Source organism: Mauremys reevesii, linkage group 15 (genome assembly GCF_016161935.1).
Source record: "Mauremys reevesii isolate NIE-2019 linkage group 15, ASM1616193v1, whole genome shotgun sequence".
Lineage (NCBI taxonomy): Eukaryota > Metazoa > Chordata > Testudines > Geoemydidae > Mauremys > Mauremys reevesii.
In genome coordinates this window covers 16,754,309-16,776,141 of record NC_052637.1, presented here as the reverse complement: position 1 = coordinate 16,776,141, position 21,833 = coordinate 16,754,309, and the positions used below count along the sequence as shown (strand labels likewise).

Genomic DNA, 21,833 nt, shown 5'->3' with positions numbered 1-21,833 from the left:
TTAATGCAGTTTTGAAACTTTACTATGCAGAAGAAACGTGCTGCTTTTCCCCCTTTTTTTAATAGTTTACGTTTAACACAGCACTGTACTGTATTTGTTTGTTTGTCTCTGTTGCTGCTTGATTGCCTACTTCCAGTTCCAAATGAGGTGTGTGGTTACCGGTCAGTTCCTAACGCTGGTGTTGGTAACTGTGAGGTTCTACTGTAGAGTAGGGGAAAGGATGAGCTAGCTCCTGCCACCAGAGGGCTCTGATTATTGCTAAGGGAGGACGCGATGCAGCTCTCTTGCTCTCTCTGCTCAGCATGTAAATGGCTGAGCTTCCTGGGTCATTCGCTGTGCACCGGTAGCATTGCTGTTGTCGTCTGGCTTGTGATCTGCTGCTCCCCAGCGGGGTCTGTGCGGGGAGAGACCTGCATTAACCCCTCTCTGTGCCCAGTCGGTGGGACTTTCTCCGGGGGCTGGAACCGGCCCCTGGGGCAGCCCCGGGCTCTGCCGACAGCAGCTCTGGAGCCTGCAGGTGAGGGGAGAGACCCGGGGGAAAGAGCTGGGGCCGGGCGGAGAAGTGACTCCGCACCAAGGGAGGCTCAGATCTCTCGTGGCTGCATCTGCAGGGCAGATCTGAGCTAACAGTAATGAAGCCCCTGCTTTGCTTGGCCATCAGCTGCTGCCAGAGCTTTGCTCCAGGAGCTAAACGCAGAGGATTCGGGGCGGGGAAGTTTCAGGGTGACCGTGAAACGGTGGCTGTGTGGGGGGAGCTCCCCCTTTTGTTTCTCTGGGGCAGGGTCCGTGTAGTGTGGAAAACTGCTCTCTGGCTTGATTTGCTACTTAGGGTGCACTGAGCGTGCTCAGTAACATCTGCCTTCACCCTGCCCTTACTTGGCCTCGGGTTCCATGGACTACTTTTTACAGGGGTTAAAAAGGGGCAAAGGGGGCGAATCGGAGGTGGCCAGGGTCTGAGCAGGGTGTGGAAATTGACTGATCAGGATGGTCAAGCCGCTGGAGGCAGGGTTAGGCTAGGGGCTGAAGGGCAAAATCAGGAATGGAGGGGAAGGAGATGGTGTTAAGCTCAGGGGTGAGGCGCTGCCAGAGGGTAACAGAGGGCAAAACCCAGGCACAGGCAGGGGAAGAGGGGGTAACAGTTACCCCGGTGGACTGAGACACCAGTGTTTGGCAAAAAATAGGGTGGGGGGGCCAAGGGGCATATTTTATTTCCCCTCTCACAGGACAGTACCTCTCCTCATGGGCTTCCCAGGGCTGGGTTTGTAAAAGTGCAGGCATCCGAATGCCTAGTCACTGCAGCTCCTCTGTGTCTGATGTAACCTACTGAGGTGCTGCAGGAGACTTGATTCAGTGAAATATTTTATGTACACCCCTTCAGAAACAAATAATCCCTTATCAGTGTATCTGACTGCATAGAGTCTCATAGGAGTTCACCAATTTGTCTTATCTGCTGCTGGGATGCATGTTGCTATTTAAATTATATTTTAATAACAAATACTCATTGAAAATATGCATAAATTAGTACTTGCTAGTAGTTTTAGCAATGACATCTGGGTTGCTAGTATTGCACTTGCTATGTTTTTTTACTGTGATTTTCTAATTTGGAATTTTTAATTCTAACTTTTTCTTCTGTACTAGAAGACGGGAAAGATGAGGGGTAGCAAATAAGAACAACTTTATGTATCAGTAACTGCTATTGGTTACAATTTACTACCCATATTCCAGTAGCAGATTAGGGCAGATAGCAATTTAATAGCAGTAATTGCTACTGGTAGCAAATTAAGACAGATAGCCATTTTTAACACTACCGCCTCTAGGCCAAATGTTACCCTAGGCGAGGAGCATCTTCTCCATTTGGTAAACTTGAATACCTTATTTTTTACTGCATTTTTAGCCCATTTCATGACTTCGATGCACGGTTTGCATGCAAGTTTTATCCTTGTCATATAAGACAGTAAAGTTGCACGGTAGGATCTGTAAATCTGCGAGCCCAGCACCCCCCAAGCCTGGCACTCCAGGGGGTCGCCTGCCCCTAAATCCAGCCCTGTGCAGAGGTGGATAATAAAAGAAATGAGGGGAAGGGAAAGAGAGCATGAAATGTGGTAGATCCAACCATCTCTGTACAGTAGGGAAATACAGGGAAGAGAAGGGTGGGTGGGTGTTGTTTCTTCATTTAAAAATCTACCCTCATTACTGCTCTCCCTTCCCCTGGAGATAATCCACAGAGATGATTTTATGTCCCCAAGGACAAGGACACGTTTGTTCCATCAGACATGGTGGGTTTAAAAGGACTTAGGGCAGGTCTACACTACTGCGTAAGTTGATCTCACTTAACGTCACTCAGGGGTGTGAAAAAGACACCCCCTTGCCAATGCAAGTTACAGCAACCTAACTGCTGCCCACACCGGTGCTACATCGACAGATTACTCATGGAGGTGGAGTAATTATGTGAATGGAGGAACCTTTATAAAGCAGGTCAATGTTTCAGCCATTTATGGATTGTCCTTTCCTTCTAATGTATTAATGGGCTTGTTGTCCCTCCAGGACACCTTTTCCCTCCCCCACCATGGTAGCTTTGTAAAATCTCTCCCCTTGACTGTAGATCAGTGGTTCCCAAACTTTAACAATCTGTGAACCCCTTTCACTAAAATGTCAAGTCTTGCAAACCCCGTCCTAAAAATGAATATTTCCAGGGTGAGTATATCTTTATCTGAGTATAAATTATAAAAGCTTTGATCTTGGAAATATAACATTTGTTTTTATGACATGCTTATTACACACTATTATTATTTATCATTACACTATTTTTATTACATTATGAAAACGGCAACTCTCTTCCAAGATCTCGCTTTTGTAGCTTGTATCACTTTGAATAAACCTGTTATAGACAAGGCTCGTATGTTTCATCTGCTCAGTGGTTTGAGCATTGGCCTGCTAAACCCATGGTTGTGAGTTCAATCCTTGAGGGGGCCATTTGGGGAACTGGGGTAAAAATCTGGGGATTGGTCCTGCTTTGAGCAGGGGGTTGGACTAGATGACCTCCTGAGGTCCCTTCCAACCCTATGATTCTATGAAGGTATTTAAGAAGCCAACTCAAAGAGTTCCTCCTACACAAGCTTTCAGGTCTTGAGCAGTCCAGGCAAACAACACACATTACAACAAAGCTAAAACTTGTTCTTCATAATAATTTTTAAAACAATATTAGCTGCTTATTTAATTTTAAAAACAGCAAAAAATATCCACCTCCCTTTCCATTTCTTATAAGGAGTCTTGAAGTTTAAATCTCCTCACTGTGATAGATATGCTTGCTTTGATCTGCTTAGCTCTTGGAAGTCCAGGGGCTCCAGGCTGCTGGCCCTGTGCTGCCTAGGGTCCCTAGGGACAGCTCTGTCCGCCGTTAGGGAACTTTTTCCCATAACCCCCCTGTAACATTTCATGAACCCCCAGGGATTCACGAACTCCAGTTTGAGAACCACTGCTGTAGATGGAAAAGTCCCTCCTCCTCAGCAGACCCCACAATGTCTGACTTTGAATTCAAACTCATCCCCCTTCTGAGTGGGCTGGGAAACCTTGTTGTTGGTGAATGTGTGGCAGGATTTGATGCCAGCAGAGATGTGGATAGTTAAATTCTCCCATTAGCAGAGTGGCCTGCAGCTCTGATTCCATGGAGAGCTGGCCCCGGTTTCCATGATTATTAACTCAGCCCATTTTAACCCATGCAACACTTCTCATAATGAATACTCCACAAATACCAATGTCACCTGTTTTCTTTCCCCAGTGTGTCCAATTCCCAAACCTAACGTGATCTCTCAGATGGAACGAAGGGAAGAGTTGGAGGTGCCGGATCTCCAGGGCACTGAAGAGAGGGAGATCCTGAAACACAGCTGCACAGGTGTGGAACCAGATAAACTGAGTCAGAAAAGATTGGTGGGCAAAGTAAAATGGTGGAATTCCCATAAAGCCCCAGTTCTCCTTTGTCCCATCCCAGTCAGGATCCTTATGACAGTTGTCACTCATGGCTTCCTAGCACACCTGGTGGTAACTCCCACTTCCCTGAGTGTGTGGATGGGCTGTGGAGCTAGAATTGATCCCCAGTTCTCTGTCCTATTGGGAAGGTTTGGGGAGTGATTGGAAGGAGGAGGAATTGGCTCATGGTTTATTTTTATCTGCTCTGCAGTTATTCCCCATTTTCATAGAATCATAGTATAGAATCATAGAATATCAGGGTTGGAAGGGACCTCAGGAGGTCATCTAGTCCAACCCCCTGCTCAAAGCAGGACCAATCCCCAACTAAATCATCCCAGCCAGGGCTTTGCCAAGCCTGACCTTAAAAACCTCTCAGGAAGGAGATTCTACCACCTCCATAGGTAACTCATTCCAGTGCTTCACCACCCTCCTACTGAATTTTTTTTCCCTAATATCCAACCTAAACCTCCCCCACTGCAACTTGAGACCATTACTTCTTGTTCTGTCATCTGCTACCACTGAGAACAGTCTAGATCCATCCTCTTTAAAAACCCCTTTCAGATAGTTGAAAGCAGCTATCAAATCCCCCCTCATTCTTCTCTTCTGCAGACTAAACAATCCCTGTTTTGTATCTGTGCATTTGATTAATTCCCCCCCCCCGTCTTTATTGAATTTCATCTAGCTGATTTCAGACCAATTCATTAAGGTCATTTTGAATTCTAATCCTGTCCTGCAAAGTGCATGCTCCACCCCCACCCAGTTTGGTGTCATCCCTAAATTTTATAAGCACACTCTCCATTCCATTATCCAAGTCATTAATGAAAACGTTGATTAGTACTGGACCCAGGACAGATCCATGCAGGACTCCACTAGATACATCCCCCCAGTTTGACAGTGAGCCATTGATAACTACTCTTTGAATATGATCTTTCAATCAATTATGCACCCACCTTATAGTAATTTCATCTAGACCACGTTTCCTTAATTTGCTTATGAAAATATCATGTGGAACTGTCTCAAAAGCCTTACTAAAATCAAGATGTATCATGTCTACTGCTTCCCTCTATTCACAAGACCAGTAACCCTGTCCTAAAAAGAAATTAGGTTGTTTTGGTATGATTTGTTCTTGACAAATCTGTGTTGGCTACTACTTATTGCCTTATTGTCTTCCAGGTGCTCCTCTGGAAGATCCTGAGCAAGTGGACCCAAACAGGATGTTTTCAGAAAGAGCCAAAAGAAATGTTTCCCAGAATCCTGAGCAGAGTCAGCACGTATCAGAGAGGGAGCAGGGAAATCACAAAGGGGGGAGAGAGGAAAAATCCAGTGACCACCAGGGAGGTTTCAGTGTTCTTAATGAAACCACGATTCAGCAGAGAGTCCAAATGGGGGAAAGATCCTACGAGTGTGCTGAATGTGGGAAAGCCTTTAGTTGGAGATCACACCTTACTGCCCATGAGAGAATCCATACAGGAGAGAAACCCTATAAATGTCTGGACTGTGGGAAAAGTTTTAGTCAGAGATCCCACCTTACTACACATGAGAGAATCCACACTGGTGAGAAGCCCTATAAATGCCCTGACTGCAAGAAAAACTTCCGTCGCAACTCACAGCTTATTAATCATCTGAAATCCCACACAGGACAGAAGCCATATAAGTGTCCCGACTCTGGGAAAAGCCTCCGGCGCATTTCACGCCTTACTGTGCACAGCGGAGAGATGGCTTATCAATGCCCAGACTGCAAGAAAAGCTACAGTCAGATGTCACACCTCGTTAGACATCAAAGGTTCCACACAGAAGAGAAACCTTATAAGTGTCTGGACTGTGGGAAGAGCTTCTGTCAGAGCTCAGACCTTATTACGCACCAGAGAATCCACACAGGGGAGAAGTCCTACACATGCTCTGAGTGTGGGAAACAGCTCAATAGAATCTCACACCTTGTTGCACATCATCGATCCCACGCTGGAGAGGCGCCTTACCAATGCCCAGACTGTGAGAAAAGCTTCAGTCAGATGTCGCACCTCATTAGACATCAGAGGTTCCACAAAGGAGAGAAACCCTACAAGTGCCTGGACTGTGGGAAAAGCTTCTGTCAGAGTTCAGACCTTATTACGCATCAGAGAATCCACACAGGAGAGAAGCCCTATAAATGCCCTGAGTGCGGGAAAGGATTCAGTCGGAGCTCAAACCTTATTGCCCACCAGAGAACCCACACGGGAGAAAAACTCTATCAGTGCTCCCACTGTGGGAAGAGCATGACCCGGAGTTCAAACCTCGTTCGACACCAGAGAACTCACACCAGGGGAAAACTGTATAAAAAAAAAGCCTGGATCCAACCTAGCCATCGTGAATAATACACTGGCCTTTTCCCATTAATGATGGTGGTGTTTGGACCCAGTTACTCAAAGGAGGCTCCTAATTTCTGTTGAAATCAATAGAAGTCAGGAGCATAAATAGCTTTTGAGAATCTTGGCTTTGGCTCCGATGTATGCCTGGGTTCAGGAGATAGCAGCAGGGAGGGTGGGAACCAGAATGGATTGTTCTGGAGGGCACAGTTGCTTAGGAGTTGTGACACAGATGATGAACATAGGCATATCTTCAAAGACCATTATACTGAGATAGACCATGCACATGAATCTGTGGAATGTTCATCATCCTTTGTATCGATGCAGCATGTGTTTTCACGTGTTCTTCAAATCTGTAGGGAGTGATTAATGCAAAACTCCCAAACCTGGCTATGTAGATGTCCAATCTTTGAAGTCTGACCTCCTAGGCTATAGGGGGAGTTATTAAAACTAGTAACTAACTCAGCTTTCCTGAACAGAACATTCCCTCACAGTGATCAGGTTGATTATTGTATTGAATTCACTGGATTTGACTATTACTTTCAGCAAACTGAATATTCTCTGTTAAGTTCTTACATTTACCTTTTTTATCTTCCTTTTCCTTTTTCTCTAGAACCATCTTTCTTTTGTTTTCTGCAATTTCTGACTTATTCTTAATAGCATTCTAGTTAAGAAAACCGATACATTCAGGAGCACCAATGGACTGGTTTCGGTTTGCAATGTCCTAAACTGGACACTGGAGACAGAATTGGGATGATGTGGTTTTTTCTGACTTTAAATGCAGAGGAATAAAGTGCAACCGTGTTTCCCAAACTCTGAGTCTTACAACACAAGTGAAAATGGGGTGAGATTGGGGCCTGTAGGAAAGTGTGTTGGTAACACTGTCCTAGTGCTGAAAATCTGCTGATATCTGTGGATATCCATGGGCCATGTTGATGGATGAAGATCCAAATTTTATATCTAGAGCCCTAAAAATCTGCGGATATCCGCTTGATAGCCACTTGCTATCTGCGGATATTTGCTTGATATCTGCATACCAAGCTTGCGGACCACAGATCGGATGCAGATTCAAATTTTGGATCTGCCCAGGGCTCTAGTGACTGTAATGACATCAGAGATCTGCTTTTTGATATAGTCACCCCCACAGAACCATCAATACATTCCTATTGCCCTTTTAGTTTCATTCTTAATGCATTACACTATAAGAACTCTGAGCTACATACAACAATCTTCAGTAGCTCAAGAGATGCAGCGCACCTGCTGAAGCGCCAAGCCCTAGCCGGTGCCCCCTGCGAGGCTGAAGCCTCTAGCGCCACCACCTGGCTGCAGGGCAGAAGTGCCTTGCCCCAAACCCTCTCCCCACCACAGGGCAGAAGCCCTAAGCTCTGCCACCCCTCCAGTCTGGTAGGCAGAGAATGGGGGGTAGGGGGGGGCTCCATGAGCCGCACTTTAACTGTAGAAGAGCTGCATGTGGCTCACAAGCCATGGTTTGGCTACCCCTGACATTTATCCATTAAAAAATCCTATGACTAAGATAGCTGCATGGCTGAATTCCTTGTACCTGCCTGTTAGAATCTGAGTTATCACATGCACTGTATTTCTCCTGTCACCACTCGCTTTATTTTCAGATTTATTTATTCATTTATTCTTCTAGGAGCAAGTATCAAAGAGTTAATCCCAGCATAAGGCATGTGTAAATATATTATTAATTTAGGTGGTGTCTAAAATACCTGGGTTCAGTATAAAACTACATATCAAGAGAATCAGTCGAGGAGTTAATCTGCTCCTTGTATGAGTTAGCAGTACTGATATGGTATCCACATTGAAATTGCAGTTCCTGAATTATAAATTCCCAGTTTACTTAATTTGAATTGGAGTATAATAGAATAAGCAAAGTTAGAAATGGAAAATGTCCATTTATTCCCATCCTGTTCCCCTCAGCAAAGTGGGTGTTTTCTGCAGGTTGTCTGCAATTTTGTTGCTGTGGTGTTAACAGTCTAATTCACCTCACTCCCACCCCTTGCTGCAGAATCATGTTCCAGAACCTAAATGTAGGGCTGCTCCTATGCATTATGGTGATACAAATAAATAATCTTCAGGTTTTTTTTTTAAAAAAAATGTCCAACCCTTATGACTGCAATTAAACATTTAAAATGTGCTCATCAACCCCTGTGGATATTGTGCATGAGGATGGGGCAACTGCCTTGTACTAGTGTTGCTGGGTTGGGGAACTGCTACTTGAAATACCACCCATCCCTCACCCTCTCCAAATATCAGGTCACTTGTGACTACACTTTAGTTCCAAAACCTTCAACAGATTGTCCATGCTAAAACCGAAATGGCTTCCCACTCTTTCCACTGCGGAGACTGTTCCCCAGATCTCATTGCCAGAGCATGTCCCCTGCCTTGATATGCAATTTAAAAACTATTAGGCATAGGGAAGAGGGGATACTACTCCAGACTGCTGTGGCCTATTGGGGATGTAAATTCTGAGTTCCCTTCTCAGCAAAGGTCCCTTGATCTCAGGATTTGGCCTTTACTGATTTCAAGCTGAAGTCTCTCTTTCTTCTGCTGCCCCACAGAAATTTCATCTGGAAGTTGGTCACACCTCAGGTTTAGGAGATGTTTTATGTCTGTATCTGTTTATGTCTGATGCACAAACAAGTTTTCAAAAGTGGATTTCTTTGCTTTATGGGTAGCTGGTTGGAGCTGAGTGAATTTTTTATTTTTTGCAGTGAATAGTAAATTGACCAAAAATGTGTTTTGGGGGGTATTAAAACTACTTAAGAATTCAAGTTGATTTTGGAAATAGTTTGGCTGAAAACAAACAAAAAAAAATTCAGCAGTGTCAATTATTTGAATCCATATTTTATTTCAAGCTGTTTTTGTTTGTTTTTTTGTGAGGAAAAAGTCACTTTCAGTCTGAAACTAACAATTTTTTTCAGTTTGGCCATCACACAACTATCTGAATACAGCAAGGTTGGGGGGGGGGGGGGGGAGGTTAATTCGCTCCAAGCACTAGTGGCTCTGGTAATTGCTATGGGGAAGTGGGGTGTCTTGTTCCCTCCACTCCCCTACCAGCTGAGCTTCCTGGGTCACATGCAGACTAATAGAAACAACATCCAGAAGTTGGACCTGCTGCTTCCCAAGTGGGATCTGGGCCGTGGACCTTCATTAAACCTGCCAAGGAAAGTGATGCTTGGCCCTGGGAGTCTGCTCCCCTGTTTTTAATGCCCAGGAAAGAGCAGTTTCAGGGGAAACATGAAATGGTCACAGTTTTGGGTTCCCCTTTGTCTCTCTGGAGGCGATATTGCAATGAAGGGAAGGGGTGAATCATAATGAAATGCAGGGAGGGAGATGGAGTTATGTCGATCTAACTTTGTAGTGTAGACCAGGCCATCACAGGGCAATTAAGGACATCACAGAGAGAGGTGAAAAGTGGGGGTGGGTAGGAATAGGCCATCAAATCTTGATTTTAAAATCTAACCTCATTACTGCTCCCCTTTGGGCTCCCCTCAGATTCCACAGTGATGATTAGATCTGCTCAAGGACAGAGATGTTTGCTCCATCACACATGGCAGGTTTTTAAAATTCTTGGACTGTGTATATTTGTAAGAACTTTTCTATAGAACCCTCTTCCTTGTGAGTCATGTGAAACCTCCTGAAATTATCCATGTAGGTCTTTTAGGGATTGGCACCCTCAAAATCTTTGCTAATCTTAGTGAATTTAATTCTTTATTGAAGGCTCTAGCCACAGGCTGTGGGGAATCCTTTCAGGTATTTGTGCTTCAAAAATTATTTTGGTGAAATAATAATTTCTCTCAACATTCCCATGACTTCATGGTAGTCTATAAAAGTAGGTCCAGCTGGTGAGAAAAGCTCTGTCAGATTTTATCCAAAAAGGTATAAACTTCAGATCCTCCTGTTCCCTTCCTATCAGTATTTCATTTATTAATAGAATTAAACAGTAGCAGAGAGCAGAAGTGAGTGCATAATGGATTTTTTGGTTTTCATCAAAGTGAGAAACTCAAACACATTTTGTTTCAAATCTTCCAAAACATTTTGATTGACTATAAATCTTTGGTTTGGTCTTTCATTTAGTTTTGAGTCAACCAAAATGTTTCTGTCAAGTTGAAACAATTTTGTTTTCAAGTTCTTTGTTTTAATTTGGCCATTTTCAAGTACCATCCAAACCTGCCATCAGCCTGTCTCCTATGTCCTGTTACATGATCAACATCTGGCTTGGGTGGCAGGATGCTGTAGGTCGGAGTGTTTGCACAGAACGGGTGAATAAATGGTTCCTTAACCCTTTATTTTTTTACTTTAATTTCAGCCAACTGGCTCAAATTACTTTATCCTGGGACTTTGTAGGGAGTCAAAGGGAGCCCCTTATGACAAGAATGAGCTGTCCATGGACAGGACAAGGTCGTTTGCCAAAAAGCCCCACAGAAGACAAAAGGCCCCTGTTAGAGACCTAGCCTTGGATAAGGGATTCCTACGCTCTGATTTGAAAGGGTAGGTGGAGGAGGGGAGAGGAGAGAAAGTTGCAAAATAAGTTACAAAGCTTTTAAAAGTAGTACCAGCCTGGAAGAGAACACGGTGTCAGAGAGGAAAGAGCAAGTAAAAAAAGGACCGTATCCAGGCACACAGCTCAACTAGGCTGCATGGAGCCAGGGGAGGCAAGCCTCTGGGCTGGAAAATAAAGTTCCTCCCAAAATCTATTCAGCAAAAGGGTAAAAAGCAACCCCACTCTTAAGTTTAAGCACCTGAATGGCTTTACAAACCCTGAGTCTAAGTCTGAAAATGTTGGCCTTTGGTTTTTTATGCAACTTCTCTACTCCCTTTGGGGTGTAGTTCACTCATTTTAATAGAATCCATCCACTGTATGTTTTCCTTTCACCCAACTGTGCAGCCTTCCTTAGGTGTAATTCAGGGAACAGGATAACTATGAAGCTCAGTGAGGTGTGAATTTTGGCAGTCTATATAGGCCATCAATTTTTTACTCCTACTCTGTGCTCTTACATACCATCTGTAGTACACTGTCTAAGTAGGGTTTACTGTGGGGTTAGGGAAAGGGCATGCTCGTCTGTACATGACTTCTGTAATATGATGAATGTGGGGGCTTTGTATGATGCCTGTGTGTGCCTCAGTTTCCTCTGGGCTTTGCATTGCCATAGTAGAACTACATTACTAAGGATTGTGTGAAAATCTACACCTGTGAACATGCAGTTAAACCGACCTGACCCCCAGTGTGTAAACAGTGCTAGGTCAACAGAATTCTCCCATTCACGTAGCTACTGCCTCTCAGGGAGGAAGCATACCTACGCTGAGGGAGAAGCCCCCTCGTCAGCATAGGTAGTGTCTTCACTGAAGCACTACAGTGGTGCAAGCCACACGGCAGCATTTTACGTGTAGACAAGCCCTGAGTGTAAAGCAAAGGGATGAGCTGTTAACTCAGCAGGCAGGCTGGAAACCAGAATCACTAACAAACTAAATAAAGTCTACACATGTGAATGGTGGATCGGAAGAGACCATGGAAACCCCAGTGAGGGGGACAGTAACACCTAGCAACCAACAGCCAAGAGGAACGAGATTTCCCACACTTCTTGGCTTCCCTGCTGGAGAAGAAAGAGGAGAGGTAGTAGAAAGACCAACTTCTGTTGGTGAGACAGACAAACTTTGGAGGGGAAAAGTGCCAGGTGGCTGTGTTAAGAGCTAGGATGCCCCTGACGTGGGCCAGACCGAATTCTGTCTTCACTTCTTTTTCTTTCTATGCTAACCTACGGCCTTTCAGATTCTGTGAGCCAGCTGACTGATAGTTACCTTGTTTTGAAAAGGCTTCCTGGTGTCGCTGCAAATACTTTACAGGAAACATTGCGCTCTGGAGGAGTACAGGACAAGCCTCTCACAGGAGACTGGCTCTGCTGGACTTGCTGCAGGGAGCCATGGAGAGAGACCGGGATCACTGGTGCCACCAGCCCAGTCTTGGAGGCCATGGGCCGCACTCTGTGGAATTGTGTGGCTCTTTGGGACCTGGCAGTCTATCGAGGTCACTCCCCAGGGTTACAGGCTGAGACATAAACCAGACCCTGTGGATCCATGACACACAGAGGACATCTCTTGCATTGATGTCTTATAAATATACAGTAGAGAACAATGCTGCATTGGTACCTTGGATGTGACCTCATAGAACTTTTTTATATTTTTTAATTTAAGCTTTAAAACATCCCAGCTGTACTCTCTTTGGGCCAGAACCTCAGCTGGTATAAATCAGCATAGCTCTATGTTGAGACGAAGCATGAACAGTGAACAAAAGTGGCCTCCATGAACAGTGAGCAAAACCAGCATCCACACCAGGACTCTAACAAATGCACTCAAAGAAAAAGGACGTTTAACAAAATGACAAGTGTGAAAGCAGCACTGAGGTGAAATAAGTGATATCGGGGATTATGGCAAATGCATCTCCAGCTTCTTCAATGGCCGTGCTGATGTCCCCCAGACTGCCGGCTTGATTTGGGGGAAGACATTCTGCACAGAAATATATTTTAATTTCCACTTTAAAAAATCATTCCTCTGGTAAAATGCAGCTGTATTTCCTGGCTCACTGAATCTGCCCAGAAAGCAACACCACTCATACAGGAAGTCTTATAGGAACCAGTGGGGAAACACACACTTGTGGAGTACACATCCTCCCACTGTAACAACACAGTTCTTAGCAGAGAGTAAGAGGAGATAACAAACCATTAAATGCCATGGGTATGTCTACACAGCAAAAATATCCCAGTGAGTCTCAGAGCCTGGGTCTACAGACTGGGGCTTGCGGGGCTCGTGCTACCATGTGGACTTTCCAGCTCAGGCTGGGTTTCAGAGCTCATGCTCCAGCCCAAGCCAGAACATCGACACAGCTATTTTCAGCTTCCTAGTGTGAGCCCTGCAAGCCTGAGTCTATAGACCTGGGCTTGTAAACTCACCGCCATGGGTTTTATTTTTCCCACTTTGTAGATGTACCCATCTGGCCAGATTCCACTCTATCCTACACCAGGGTTGATCCAGAGTGACTCCACTGAGTCTGGTGGGGCCACTCAGTATTCACCCTAGCATCACTGAGAACAGAATCTAGATCCTTTTTCAGTGTTTGTTGTGGGTATTTTATCTGAACAGCCCCTTTCAGCTCGCTTTCTATCAGCTTCCCCCCCACCCCACCCCCACCAAACGTGGACCACTGAACCATCCCCAGCACTGTTTCCACCACTGAAAGTAGCTGATGCTGCTGTACAGTGATGAACTCAGCCAAGTCTGAGACATTTCCACCACTGGCTAGCTAACGCTGATGTTTGGGAAAGCAGAAAAGAAGGGGTTAAGATTTGAACTGACCTGAAGAAGCCTGTGAGATCACTGAGAAGACATCCATGCATTTCCACTGTTTGAAACGGGGGTGGGGGGACTTACTCCACAAAGTTCCTGAAACCAGAGAGCCCCAGGTCTTCTCTGTGTGGGGAAAGTTTTACCAGTTATACTAGCATAACAGTGCCGTATTCAGTTTGCTTAATTCCTGTGGCTAAATGTTGTAAACTAAACTGGAAAAAGGCCACCCTTATATTGGAATAAAAGCTTCCATGTGGGGCTGGGGGGGTTAAACAGGGATAACTAGATCAGTTTAAATTCACACCTTAACTTTCCTGTGTAGACAAGGAACTCAGGCCTCCAGGAAAAGACCCAAGAAAGTACTGAGGTGAGGAATGTGTACTAGGATTCAGGAAAAGGATAGACATTTATATGGATAATAAAATCATCATTCACAGTCATGCCAGCCCAGGGGCACAGCCATGAGGGGTGTATGGCCAGGCCCCGAGTACCAATAACCCTCTGGCCAGCTGGCCAAGACATCATTGGCTTTGTCCATCACTCTGATGCAGCAGGCAGGAGAGGCCGCTCTCCCATGTGGACTCTCCGGTGTCTATTAAGGGTCGAGCTCTGAGTGAAGCTTTTCCCACAGTCCCAGCACCGGTAGGGTCTGTCCCCAGTGTGGATCCGCTGGTGCCTGACCAGGTTGGAGCTGCGGCCGAAACCTTTCCCACAATCGGAGCACTTGAAGGGCTTCTCTCCACTGTGGATCCTCTGGTGCGTAGACAGGGTGGATCTCACGCTGAAGCTTTGCCCACACTCAGGGCACTCGTAGGGCTTCGCTGCGACATGGATTCTCTGGTGTGAGGCAAGGCTTGAGCTCACACTAAAGCTTTTCCCACAGTCTGGGCATTTGTAGGGCTTCTCTCCATTGTGGATCCTCTGGTGTTTGACCAGGTCCGAGCTCTGCCTGAAGCTTTTCCCGCAGTCAGTGCATTTGTAGGGCCGGTCACCCATGTGCGTGCGCTGGTGTTTGATGAGGTCAGAGCTCTGGCCGAAGCTCTTCCCACAGCTGGAGCACTTGTAGGGCCGGTCACCCGTGTGGGCCCTCCGGTGCCTGTGCAGGTTGGAGCTCTCGCTGAAACTCTTCCCGCACTCAGTGCACGTGAACGGCTTGTGCCCAGCGTGGATCCTCTGGTGTTTAATGAGATCTGAGCTGCGCACAAACCCTTTTCTGCACTCGGGGCATTTGTAGGGCTTCTCTCCCACATGGGCTCTCTGGTGTTTCATAAAGTTGGAGCCGTCAATAAAGTTCTCCCCGCAGTCCCCACAGCTGTAGGGTCTGTCCCCCAGGTGGATCCTCTGGTGCAGGATGAGGAGTGACCTACGGCCAAAGCCTTTACCACAGTTGGGGCATTTGTAGGGCTTTTCCTGGCTGTGGATTCTCTGGTGTAGGACCAGGGTGGAGCTCCGGCCGAAGCTCTCCCCACAGCTGGGGCAGGTGAAGGGCCTCTCGCCTGTGTGAGTTCGCTGGTGGGCAAGGAGCTCTGAGCTCACGCTGAAGCTTTTCCCGCACTCAGTGCATCTGAAGGGCCTCTCGCCCGTGTGGGTTCTCTGGTGTCTAACGAGGTGTGAGCTCTGGCGGAAGCTTTTCCCGCAGTCAGGGCATCCATAGGGTCTCTGCCCTGTATGGGTCCTCTGGTGGGCAGTGAGGTCTGAGCTCTGACTAAAGCTCTTCCCGCATTCCGAGCACAGATAAGGCCTCTCTCCCGTGTGGGTCCGTCGATGCTTAGTGAGATGGGAGCTCACGCGGAAGCTTTTCCCACACTTAGGGCATTTATAAGGTTTCACTCCTGTGTGGACTCTCTGGTGCGTCAGGAGCCGCGAGCTCCGACTGAAGCTTTTCCCACATGCATCACATCTGTAGGGTCTCTCCCCCGTGTGGATTCGCTGGTGTTTAGTGAGGTCTGAGCTCTGGCTGAACCTTTTATCACAGTGAGAGCACTTATAGGGTTTCTCTCCCGTGTGGATTCTCTGATGGGTCGTGAGGTTTGATTTCACGCTGAAGCTTTTCCCGCAGTTGGGGCAGTGATAAGGTTTTTCTCCCGTGTGGATTCTCTGATGCGTAATCAGGTTCGAGCTCCCACAAAAGCATTTCCCACACTCGGCACATTTATGGGGTTTGTCTCCCCATTGGGCTGTCTGACGTTGTCCCAGACCTGAGTGCAGACCAGAGCCTTCCCCACACTCTGTATCCAAGTATATATTCTCTCCAGTTGGGTAGCTCTGGGGGACATTCTCACCCTTGAAGCCTTTGTCACATGAAAGGGACTGAACCTTTTTTTTTCCTGAGCAATTTCTCTGTTGCCTTTCTGAGCTGCTGTCAGTCCCACAACCTTCTCCCTGGCAAGGCCCCTGCAGCTCCAGCTCCTTAGGGACATTCTGCTGGGGACTGTCCTCCACATCCTCATTCACCATCCCCTCTGCAGCTGCAATAAATGGAGAGAATCCAGACATGAGTCCTTGCCTCTGACAGGGAGAACAAGAGTCTCAGGAACAGAAACTGCAAAGGGAGTGAAATAATCATGAGGGATGAAAAACAGGAGTCAAATCCCTCCCAAACCCTCCAATTCACCCAGAGGAGAGAGAAGAGGAGCCAATCCTGCCAATTGAGCCTATCTGAACCCCGAGAGAAGGGAAGGGAAGGAGTTTACTGACAAGGGTGAGTAGGAAGCCATGAATGGCATCTGCCAGGAGGATACAATACCTGCTGGAGACCTGGGGTGATATCAGGCAGAACTGGGGGAACTCCGGGGCTTTGGTGGGAATCCTAGCTTTTTAATTCACGCACCTGAGGGCTTCTGAATTGCTTGAATGGTATTCCCACTGGCGCACGTGCTTCCTGGGATCTCCTGTCCCTCAAATCCTTGGAGATCTGGGACCCACAGCTCATCGCCTCATTCCATCCAGGAGATCACAGAGGGTGAATCAGAAATCCTGCAGAGGGAAGGAAAATATGTGAGATCAAGGTCTGTTACACATTCTTTGTGTCTTTCCAGCAAAGAACGTTCCAGGATTTTACACCCAGTTTCTTACTTTAAGAATGGGGCATCTCACATTAGCTGTACAACTGGGCTCCAAAAGGAGTATAGCAGCGTTTCACAAACTTAGAGTACTGACCCAAAAGGGGATTACAAAGCTATTGTAGGGGAGTCGTGCGATCACAAAAAATATTGTGATAACCTTTAGATCCTTTGCTAGGGTGACCATATTTCAAGTTCCCAAATAGAGGACGGAGGAAAGGAGAACTGGAGCGGGAGGGGGGAATAAAGCAGCCGCCACTCTCCGGCTACCCAGCTCTGAAGGTAGCACCGCTGCCAGCAGCAGTGCAGAAGTAAGGGTGGCAGTACCATACTGTTGCTTTACACTTTTTGAAAGGCTTCAGTGCTTTTGACTGCAGAGATAATGATTACGTGCTTCGCTTAGTGCTCCTATGAGTATGTACAGTAATGTTCCATCACTTTTTTCTGGAGGTTGGGGAGTGTTGTCACAGCCTAAAATACTTTCAAAGCGGGGCCCAGCAAAAAAACAAACAAAAAACCTGGAGTATAGGGTACATGCAGTTGTAAGAGTCATAATCCGAATGACCTGCCAACCAAGAATAAAGAAGGAAATCTGTAATCCTTCTGAATACAGCTGAGAATCCTGCTATCTGTTTGCAGGCATCTCACAAAGAGGAAAAACAACTGCAAAGTGTAGCCAATCTGATATTAATCACTATTTTCTAGATATTTCCATCACTTATCTGACCACCATCACCCTAGTATTTCAGCACCTCATAATCTATAATCTATTTACCCTCAAAGCACCCATGTGAGAGAGTTATTATTATTACTTAGATTGCAAACTCCTTGGGACAGAAATTGTCTTTTTGTTCATTTTGTACTGTGCCTAGCACAGCGGGGTCCTGCTCCACAACAGCAGCTCCTAGGCAAATAAAAAAAATAATTCTCATTTTATAGGTGGCAAATTGGGACCTGGGAAGCACTTTGCCCGGCATCACAGATAGCATCTGGAGCAGAGTAGGAAACTGACATTGACTCTCAAGAGTGCCAGGCTAGTTCCCTAGATCACATTTCCTCTCCTGAGAAAATTCACCTCTTTGTCAGATTAGAAGCTGCAGGCACCGGCACACAAAGTACACTTTTCACAGCGTCACTAAGCTACTGCATCATTACCCCTCAGCAATAATAGAGGCCCTTTGGGGAAGTTTCCTAGTGAGAGACACGTTGCACCCCCTGTAGGGGATTCTGGCATCTCCAGACACTGCAGGACACGACTCAATCACTGCCCAGACCTACAGCGAGGGAAATGATGTCACCAAATACCCAGAAGATGAAAAGTCCCTTCAGGAGTAAGCAGTAATTTGGGGATTTGGGAAGAACAGACTTTGCAGACAAATTTTGTGTATTCCATAAATAGAAACAGTCCTTCTCTTATGCCAGTGACAGAAAAAGATGTGCTGGGAACCCTCCATCCCAGAGTCTGTCCTTTGGACACATGTCCTTCCATACCACAGAGCACGGCAACTGGTTATCTCTCATACTTTGGAATCTACTCCTCATCCCACCTGGTCCAAAATAGCCCACATCTGTTCAGAGGATTCTGCAGGGTTGAGCTGTTGACCTGGTTTTGAGGAGGAAGGGGCTGGCATTTATGGGGGATGGACACTCATTGAGTGCTGCTGGCGCTGGCTTTAAGTGGCATTAATTTAATTTGTTTCAAAGGCAAATTTTCTGTGCCCATTAACCGAAACAATAATACACAAATTGCTGTCAGCAGAAAAGCTGAGTCATGAGACAGTACCTGTGCCTTTACAATGCTCTTTGCAATGACAAATGAATCCAGCTGCGTCCTCAGGTCTTGGTACTTCTGTTTCTCCGGTCTGGTCTATCTTGGGAGCTGGGAGGCCATGTCTGGGCTTGGGCTTGGGCAGGACTAGGAGTTTGTGAGAACTTCCTTGGAGTTACTTGGACAGTTATCCTATCTAGCTGTTTCTGATACACTCATTGCTGTATTTTTAGGCTCTGGATTTTTGCCTCTATTCCCAGAAGCCCCTGACTATGGGCACTTCAGGGCTCTGGTTTCTGGATGCAGAGATCAGGGAATTCGCACCCCATCTCAAACAGTTTGTTCCCAAAAAGAAATGGCCTCATTTTAAGCAATTCACAACAAGTCTTTAGTACTATCCCACCCCCTCATGAATGCTCCCCCCAACAGCTACCTGACAATCCCTGCCTGAGCTGGCTCCCCTGAAGACAATTCCCATCCCCTGGGATGATGGGACCATCGGGGGTGAAACAAGGATGTTATTCTGCAGCCTGTCGGGGTGAGAAGGGTGATTGAGTTGGTTTCTGAAGGGGCTTTAAGCCTTTTCACACCCCGATTCCCCCTACGCTCTTTTCCTGCAGACGGATGCTCTAGACTTTGCCACGCTGGGAAAATGCTTGTTCACTTTATTATAAAGCAGCAATACGAAATACACAAAAACATTTTTAAGCACTCCCCGGTCTCTGAACCAAATGCCAGAAAAGAGTGGAATCTAAGGAGCTGCTTTGGGTATAGCTATGTGGCATTGTAAACCCAGATTCAGGCACAGGTTTGAGCCCAAACCCCTCCTACCGTTCACACACAAATCTTTCTGGTTTGGGTCAGTAAGTCGTCAGGACCTGAGTCCTAAGACCCACCAGGGATGTTGGGTCTGAGGCCAAGTCCCACTGGGACTCAGGTCCAAGCGCTGTCATTTTGCAGACTGAACACAGATCAAGCCCAGGTCACCAGACTCATGTCTGGAAAGTCTGCCAACGCTTTCCTGAAATCTCATGGGCCAGTATTTCTCAGCCCGTCTAACCCAACACTACCCACTTGACTCCCAGGAACCAGAAGCAACCCCGCTTGGTTCACATCTAGCTGCTCAGCATTTAACCCTTCCCTTTTATTCTGACTGCTGAACTATAAGCACAGTTTACCATCTCCTGCATTAGCTATGGCCAGTAAGAAGATATCCTAGGCCATCTCTCCACCAAGCGCATTGCTAGCTGGTCACAGGAACAAAGCCAGATTCTGGTTACGCTCTGGTGTGAGGCAAGTGAGATGCTTGACATCAGCAAGAGTACCAGATATGATCTTGTGTACCAGGACATATCAGAGAAGCTGGCAATGTTGGAGATTGACTGTACCATTGCTCAATGCAGAGAATGAATCCGGTGGCTCAAGACCGACTACTAGGAGTCAGGGATGACAACCACAATTCTGTCTACCTGCCTCTTAGACAAGGAATTCAACCTAGTGCTGGGAACTGCAGCAAGCCCCGAGTCCACAGCAGTGCATGACAATCTCCTGAGACAACAGGCAGCACCCCAGGAGAGCCAGCAGACTCTGGATCAAGCTCAGGAAGTATCTCTGATGCTCATGCATCCCTGGGGATGCTTTGCTGCTGGAAAAGCTGCAACACATCCTGGGTCCATACTCAGCTGTTTCAGCATGCCCCAAGGAGTAGAAAGAGGCAGAAGTAGCACCAGAACCCATTAAGTTTCTGCCTCCACATTTGTTGTTATTAAAACACAGATGGGTTGGATTTCCAGCTTACGACCAAATTAAATTACTACTACAAGCTGGCAGAATGCACACTAGTACCTTGGCATCAGCCCCACCCCCACCCCCACCCCCATGTGAAATTCTAAAGGGATACCGAGAAGGGAAAAGAAAAGTTAACCATGCAGCTATGGTAAAATTTGTACTAGACACGCGCACATTGTTTTGTTGGGGTGTTAAAATTAAGAATCTTACATTGCCCTTCCCGACAGTATGCCACACTGTGCAACTTGGCCATACCAGAGCATCCTGAGCCACCTGAACGATTACTCAAGACTGGGGGGGGGGGGGGAGTATGTAGTCCATGGGTGCCATATGAACTGCCTGAAATAAACCAGGAGGTTGTATGTAATCCACAGGCCCCGTACTATGAGTCCATAAATGTTCCAGGGAGGGAGTGCTTTGTAATCCTTTGTTACAGAAGTATGATCAGGGCCAGTGTTGTGAGGCCAAGCTGTTCTTGGGTCACTGCATTATTTCAGGGAGCGTTCAGGGAGGCTGCAATACATCTGCAGGCAAACAACATCCTATTGATTTCCCCATGAATTTTCAACCAATCCTGATGATTGCAAACTTTTCTCAGTACAGGAACTCCAGATGGGTGGTCACATTTTGCAGCAGGGCATACTTTCTAGGGCCTCCTTTGAAGGTAACTAGCCCCCTCCAATTGTATATGTGCTGGTCAGTCACTATAAGCCTGAAAAGCTCTTTAGCAAGCATTTAGATGACTTGCTTCAGGTATCTTGGAATAGAAGATCCCTTTGCCATTCAGGAATCTCCAGAACTGTTAATGTCCTCCAGAAAATGGACTACCTAAAAGGATTGTAAACCCATAGGTAGTAAACTGAAGGTGTAATTAAATCATTTGTCTGGCCCTCTGAGATCAGGGCACATTTTCATAAGCCATGGCAAAAGAGGGTACGCAGGGTCCCCTAGAACAGTTGTTCTCAACCAGGGGCCCGGGGCCTCTGCGGAGCCACAAGCAGGTTTCATGGGGTCTGCCAAAATAAACCAAAGAGCAGGGCCAGCGTTAGATTCGCTGGGGCCCAGGGCAGAAAGCTGATGCCCAAGGCCTGTTGTCAGTGGCTGAAGCCTAAGTCTGAGCCCTGCCGCCCAGGGCTGAAACCAAAGCCCAAGCAATTTAGCTTTGTGAGGCCCCCTGTGGCATGGTGCCCCAGGCATTTGTCCTGCTTGCTACCCCCTAATGCCGGCCCTGACTTTTAATCTACTGGATAAGCAGAAAAACAGTTGTTGTGGCACAGGTGAGCTGTGGAGTTGGGAGGGGGCTCAGAAAGAAAAAGATTGAGAACCCCTGCCCTAGAATAACAGTGGGAACAGGTACTCCATGAACAACAATGTTATTTGGTGGGAACAGTGTCCCAGCCTGTCTGTAGGTAAAGTCCTGATCTGTGGAAAACCCAGCATCACGCCCTTTGCCAGGGCAGCCAACATTAGCGTCCATCAAGAGGCATATGTAGTCGACGAGGCCTGCACAATGATGGAGTAGTAACCTTAGTGGTTTATGTA

The 21,833-nt window shown here is 46.5% G+C and overlaps 2 protein-coding genes across 2 annotated transcripts in view; one reads left to right on the top strand and one right to left on the bottom strand.

Annotated features, from left to right (window-relative positions):
* Positions 1-254: 254 nt before the first annotated feature.
* LOC120383009 (zinc finger protein 501-like) lies at positions 255-7,121 on the top strand. The gene is made up of 3 exons (XM_039500599.1): positions 255-517; positions 3,779-3,892; positions 5,140-7,121. Exons 1-3 carry the CDS (start codon positions 274-276, stop codon positions 6,315-6,317), a joined length of 1,536 nt encoding a protein of 511 aa, XP_039356533.1. The 5' UTR covers positions 255-273; the 3' UTR covers positions 6,318-7,121.
* Positions 7,122-10,893: 3,772 nt separating this feature from the next.
* The window catches only part of LOC120383118 (zinc finger protein 271-like), a 48,256-nt gene continuing 37,316 nt past the window's right edge, over positions 10,894-21,833 (bottom strand). The window contains exon 6 of the mRNA XM_039500743.1: positions 10,894-16,141. Within this exon, the coding sequence (XP_039356677.1) occupies positions 14,211-16,141 (1,931 nt within the window). The 3' untranslated portion in view covers positions 10,894-14,210. The remainder of the gene's footprint in view (positions 16,142-21,833) is intronic.

What these genes read in the sequence shown, in the direction of transcription:
- LOC120383009 (XM_039500599.1), top strand. Translation starts at nt 274, where the DNA reads ATGCAGCTCTCTTGCTCTCTCTGCTCAGCATGTAAATGGCTGAGCTTC. An exon ending in AGCAGCTCTGGAGCCTGCAG is followed by an intron (nt 518 to 3,778) that starts GTGAGGGGAGAG and finishes TTCTTTCCCCAG; the next exon opens with TGTGTCCAATTCCCAAACCT. An exon ending in CCTGAAACACAGCTGCACAG is followed by an intron (nt 3,893 to 5,139) that starts GTGTGGAACCAG and finishes ATTGTCTTCCAG; the next exon opens with GTGCTCCTCTGGAAGATCCT.